This window comes from Nansenia antarctica (genome assembly GCF_963989245.1).
Source record: "Nansenia antarctica genome assembly, chromosome: 1".
Taxonomy (NCBI): Eukaryota; Metazoa; Chordata; class Actinopteri; order Argentiniformes; family Microstomatidae; genus Nansenia; species Nansenia antarctica.
In genome coordinates this window covers 61,327,353-61,333,890 of record NC_137674.1, presented here as the reverse complement: position 1 = coordinate 61,333,890, position 6,538 = coordinate 61,327,353, and the positions used below count along the sequence as shown (strand labels likewise).

Below are 6,538 nucleotides of genomic sequence, written 5' to 3'. Positions count from 1 at the left end.
CATCGCTGGAGGGGTTATTACGGTAATGGGGGGGTTTCATCATTGGCTGGAGTGCTACTGACCTCTAGTGGAATTTCATATAGGAGATCTCAAGCGATCTCCTCTCTTTTGTCTGCGCTTGTCATTTATATAAAAGGCATAATCTTACATATAAAAACAACTTCTATGTTATCCTTTGTTAACATTTCTGAGCCAGTATTTTTTTTTGTATTTAGTTCGTTTTTCCAGGCAATCCTCCAGCAAAGGTAGCACAACTGTGGGCTGAATACGCATCACGATGACGAATAATCATTGGGGCATGGCACTTCCGTGTTTGCCCCCATCGAGTAGTGTAGCGAGAATACAAAGAAAGGGGCACCATGGCTGACATATCACTGTATCTCACCAACGTTAACGTGTCGTTGGGACAAAATATGGATATCGATAAGGTAGGCCGGGAATAAAGCCGACACAGTTTTAGCTTGATTTCGATGCAATTGACTTGCTTCAAATGTCAATGCATCAGCGTTTACGTGGCTGTCATCTCCCTTGCGTGAAGCTGTCTTCATGCCCCTTGTTTTCAACTAGCTTATTAACAAGGTTCAGTTCGATCATTTAAAACAACGTCAGATGAACATTCGGACATTGATGCAAAAAATACATTCTCTATCTGACAAAGCACTCTAGCTGTACACATCATATAGGCTGCTGTATGATCAACATCTATACAAAAAGTAGGCAGCTCATATCTACGCCCTATTGGTGGATCTCTACATTCTCTTTGGCTTTGAGTGCGTTATTTTATCCCTGCCCAGTCTATGCTGATCGATGAGCCCCTCCTGTCTCTCTTGGAGCTTATGACATTGTCTGCTTGCCTATTCTCTCTCTCTCTCTCTCTCTCTCTCTCTCTCTCTCTCTCTCTCTCTCTCTCTCTCTCTCTCTCTCTCTCTCTCTCTCTCTCTCTCTCTCCCCCCCTCCCCTGCTTGTTCCAGAGCCCAACCACAGGGAAGGACTTTGAGAGTGTGGAGTTGGGAGACCTGGAGAAGAGGGACCTGGACCTACAGCAGAAGGAGAAGGCTCCACGCAGGATCATCCACTTCTCCAGTGGAGAGACTATGGAGGAGTACAGCACAGATGAGGAGGACGGGGAGGAGAAGGAGCCTGAGAAGAAGGACCTGCTGTCCCCTGCCGATGCGGTGCGTGTGAGTGTACTGTATGTATGTGGGTGGGTTGGGGTGTGTGTGTCAGTCAGACTGTCTATCTGTGTGTGTGTGTGTGTGTGTGTGTGTGTGTGTGTGTGTGTGTGTGTGTGTCCGTGCGTGTGCGTGCGTGCGTCCGCCTTACTGCCCGTGCTTTTAGTGTTAGTCAGCCTAGTAATAAAGAATGTGTGTTTGTTCCAGGCTAAGATGACCTGGGGCCCATACTTCTGGTTCCACATGTGGAGAGCAGCTACGTCCACTGTCTCAGGTAACTGTAAGCACCGTCTATGTGGTCAATGAGCTGTCTCTGGTGGAGCTCCTGATCTAATCCATTCGCTATGTCTCTCTCAGCTTGTGACTACGTTGGTGAGAGGATGGCCTCTCTCTTTGGCATCACGTCAGCTAAATATCAGTATGCCATCGACGAGTATTACAGGATGAAGAAAGAGGTATGCCTACGTCCGATCGGTGTCACATTGAGGGAGTATATACGTACGTATTTCAGTGAGCACTTCACCATCTTCCTCTCGTCCCTGCTCTCCAGAAAGAAGAGGAGGATGAGGACAACCGCTTGTCAGAAGAGGCGGAGCGATACTTTGATGAGCAGCAATGTCACGACGACCAGGACATTCCAGTATCAGGGCAGCCAGAGGTAACCTCCCCCAATGCCCCTGATGCCACCTATCAGATCGAGAACGAGCCTCAAGCCACGGCCACTGCCATCAAAGTCCCAGCCATCGTCACGACGACCTAACCGACCTCAGAAAACGACAGTTACACACAGCCACGTTTGTTTGTTTTGATTTGTCAAGGATAAAAGCACTAGTGTCTGAAGTGCAGAGCACTTACTGTAGTCTCGGAGCACCTGTTGGGTTTGAATTGGACAGAGCCTGCTGTGGGCAGTGCCACATTGTACTGTATAGCCTATCCGTTGTGCTTTGCACAGTGCGGTAGATTGACTATGCTACTTTGTCCTCATGGTAACTACATGTCCTTCTCCAGTGGCCTTACTGCTTTAATCCCCTGGCTGGAGAGAGGACCTAACATTCCTTCCTGGTCCCTGGTGCCTCTATTGGCAGGCTACTGCCTACAAACACCAACAGAGCCAAGTAAACCTTAATGCACTCTAAAAACCCTTGATGTGGGGCTCTACTTAACACTATCAGATCACCTGTCGCTTTTGTTTTGATGAAAATGTGTTTAAAGACCTCATAGAGCACTGAACTAGTGTTTTGTCTTTGCCTGAGTGGCAGCAGTCACCATGTATATACTTAAGCATTATTGACTTGGTGATCCCTAGAACATCATTTCTTTGACTATCCGGTCTGACTAGATGTGATTTTGTGTCAAAAGAAGGAGAACACTCATGTTGTGTTTATTATTATTTCATCTGCTTTGTCCATCTTCCCATTAGTTGTTTTTTTTAGGTCGATGGATGTCCAAGTCTTTACAGTTTCTCTCTAATGAGCTCACATTTGTATTTATTTTTTTGATATTTATGTATTTATTTCATTGTTAATGACTGAGCACTTTTTACACACTTATTTCAAGGTTTTTGTATGTAACACCTTAATGAACTGTTAATAAACTCTTATGCTTTAACTGTTTCTCGTCTATTACTTATATAGGCCGTCAGGCTTCTTGGGTGGATAGTGGATACTAGTGTTTCTGATCTAGTCTCATGTGGCAGCACTGTGAGTGATTGTCTTTGTCCTGGACAACAAAGACTGCAGTGTCCTCGTGTATCCAGTGCTGTTTGAGGTCACCATTCAGCTCTGCTGGCTAGCACAGTCCCACAGTACAGCCATTCTGAGGTCAGAGTGGGTTCTGATCCAGCATGACCTATAGCCGTGACCTCAATACTTCAAGACCATGACAGTGAGAGTTGGCATGGTGATGACAAGAAAATAGCAGTCAGACCAGGGTATCCGCGGTGTCTTGAAAAGTATTAAAAGTTGATAAATCAATTTGGGGAAAATCAAGACCCTTAATAAGTATTAAAAAGTCTTATAACGATTTTATGAGGTCTTGAATTTTGTAGGTATTTTTCTGAATTAGACTCTGTCCAAAGAGTTTGAGTCCTAAAAACTTTTAGTCAAAGTTCGTGAATTTATTCGTTTTATTAAAAAACAAAGATGAACCGGAAATTGTGTTGTATGATAGTGGTCTAGTCTATTGCAAACAAAAACTGTTAAGTTAAAGGTGTCACTGATGTCAACGGTTACAGCTCCAAGTGGCGGTGAGGTCTGGAAAAATATTGACAAGGTCTTTAAAAAGTCTTAGAAAGGTATTGAAATTAACCTCCAGATTCCTGTATATACCCTGTCAGACACAAGTACCTGTTTCCAAGTGCATATCTTACCATTATGGATTATTTGTATAGCTATACCTCCTAATTCTATAACACTGTAGAAAGAAAAAAAAACTGTAAGAAACTGCCTACCAAGATAACTCCAGCTGAACCTATCACCATGTGTTTTTGGTATATCGTCTGTGATAAGCCTCTATGTTGTTTGTACTGTGGATCAGGGTGGTGGTGGTGCCATGGTGAAACAGACAGCCCTCCATACTACTGTCCTGATGTCTCTGCCCCAGCCAGGCCACACAAGGACAGCATTATACAGCAGACAATACCACCCTCAGCCAGCCAGCACAGCCAAGCACCCTCCCTCTACTCACACATTGACAATTTACAACCACACCAATGAAAGAACTCACAGACAGACAGACAGGCGGGGACACTCACAGGCTAGACTGACTGACAGTTGACTGTTGACTGAAAGTATCATTCAAACCATATAATCAATCAGTCAACTGTCAGTCGGTCTAGCCTGTGAGTGTCCCTGCCTGTCTGTGAGTTCTTTCATTGGTGTGGTTGTGAATGGGTGGAGGTTTGTGTACAAGAAGAGTGATGTCCAAGTTACTTTGTACATGTCACCAACTCAAGTCCCATAAAACAGTGGATGCAGGTTTTACCTCCAGTCCAGCAAAAATATAATTTTTAACATTTAACTATACAAGGCTGGACTGAAACTAAAACCTGCACACCATCGTCTCTCTGGGTTGGTGACCACTGCTCCTATTTTGTGTGAAGTCTAGCAGTAAACTGTAAGTCCACTAGGGGGTAGTATTGTACCATTACAAGAGGAGTTTAGGAGGTTGGGAGTAGGGTAACCATGGGACAAGTGATGAAGCTTATTGTAAACAGACGTTTTCTGTGCTCCAGAGTTTGATGGCGCAAGGAGAGGTATATGGAGGAGCTGTGGTGGCGGTTGGAGGGCTGGTTTGTAAGATGTGTTTGAAGATAACCACCTCTCCCTCTGGTAGACAATGATACACACAGTAGTCATCAGGGAACGTGATTAAGAGGGAAAATCCAGAGTTGAATCCACAATGCCATTCCGTGTGTGTGTGTGTGAGTGTGTGTTTGTGTGTGTGTGTGAGTGTGTGTGTGTGTGTGTGTGTGTGTGTGTGTGTGTGTGTGTGTGAGTGTGTGTGTGTGTGTGTGTGTGTGTGTGTGTGTGTGTGTGTGTGTGTGTGTGTGTGTGTGTGTGTGCACATGTGTCCACATGCTCAACCACGTATATGCATGCAATGTAACATGTCCTTGGTCGAACCTGAAATATGAATACACTGAGACCTGTTTAACTGGAATTTTTATCTCTGAATCACTGCTGTAGTAAAACAATGTCCTAGCAGGGCCTGATGTAATATAGCTACCACAGGTATTTCACAGAGGTAGGATTTTGTCAACCTCCAAGCTACCTTGTGACTGTATGTTATCTCTGTCCATTCACTTCATCACATTTCCTCTTTGAAAAAGGCTGTGCAGACTTAGAGTACACTGCGTAGATGGTGCGTAGATCAAAGCCTTTAAATAAACCATCTCTGAGCAGATGCTACGAGGCTGCCACAGGACAGTTACCTGGTTAGCCAGCAGCCCACTGAAGCCTGAGATGAGAATAGCAGCCCCTCAAACAGATGTGGGCCTCACCAGGGTCCTGATTTAGGCCTGCAGAGAGAAGGGGATTTCCACCGCTCCACCCCCCCCCCTGTCTCAGGCTGTGCTTCCTCATAGAGTTACTCAATCACAACACATCTAAAACACTGATCTTGTCTTTTACCCTGGGACAAGGCTACAGGGGCAATGCTTTCAGTCTGGAATGCTAAGCACGACTGTTGAAGAGATGGGAAAACCGCTTTACCACATTTGAGGATATTTATTAATAATGTGCACCCGGGAACGTGTCACGTGCTGCAAAGCATTATTTGACGCCTTCTTCATTTTATTGTCTATGAAATTAATTAATGCATTGCAGTTTTTTTGCATTGAATTGGGATGTGCAGTGTCTGTGACGTTCACATTCTCGTTTTACCTATATATAGCAAATTTGCCTCTCTTGAATAGTTGTATTGACACAAACATGTTCACATCTATTCAGTGGGTTTGTTTTAAGATTATGTGAACAGGGGTATATCTGGTGGTGTGCAAGCAAGCTCTTTTGCAAGAGGTCCATTGCGTGTCTGTCTGGTCAGACTAGTTTAAGTGTGGTCTTCAGTCATGTACACCACACACACGCGCTCACACACACACACAGTGCACCCTGGAAAGTCCCTGGCAGTGCACTGCCTCCTATCTGCATACACACAGCTGCAGGGCTGTTACTATGGGTGCTAAAGCTGCTTCATATGTAACCATGCGCTCATTTGTAGCGTGTACCTACTACAGCTGTTCACATTTCTGTTATAGATAGCTGTAGCACAATGTTAGCTTAGGCTCAATGCATGAATGGGAAATGATTCACACAGGTTGGTATTGAAACTGAACTACCTGTATCGGATATGCATTTTTGCAGAAGAACTGTCTACAACAGGAACAGAATCTACTGTATGAGTCATCTGGACCCAGGTTGATTTCCTGACTGATAAACATAGACAGGAGGCACCATGTCTTCTCTCTATCTCTACCTGGACCATCAGTGTGTTTCACATTCAGCCAGATATGAATGTGTCAGCTTCTGATAGCAGGAGATATCATTGATCCCTATCGATTTCAACTCCCCCGCTTCTCTGTATTGGGCGATGCTATCTGTATAGTAAAGAAAGTCCCATACTGTCTGAGAGTCAGCTTTTCCAGACAAATCAGTAATAGAGCATGCACAAGTTTAGAGGCCTTGTGATGAGTCCTTACTATCCTATAATGTGTCTACTGTCTGTGTCTATGAATACTATAATTATATTATAACATAAGCCTTCTTCTCTCATCCCCATTCACTGACATAATCTACTGCACCATTATATAATAATAAGTTTCCACTCAGGACAAAATGATGTGAATGATTAGTTTGGCCTGTGCCGTT

General features: G+C 44.3%; 1 protein-coding gene across 1 annotated transcript; it reads left to right on the top strand.

Annotated features, from left to right (window-relative positions):
* Positions 1 to 359: 359 nt before the first annotated feature.
* On the top strand, positions 360 to 2,173 carry LOC308161488 (protein FAM177A1-like; the record flags this gene model as incomplete). The annotated part of the gene is made up of 5 exons (XM_080535510.1): positions 360 to 428; positions 972 to 1,181; positions 1,380 to 1,446; positions 1,530 to 1,627; positions 1,723 to 2,173. 5 exons carry the CDS (start codon positions 360 to 362, stop codon positions 1,930 to 1,932), a joined length of 654 nt encoding a protein of 217 aa, XP_080391636.1. The 3' UTR covers positions 1,933 to 2,173.
* Between the last annotated feature and the right edge of the window lie 4,365 nt (positions 2,174 to 6,538).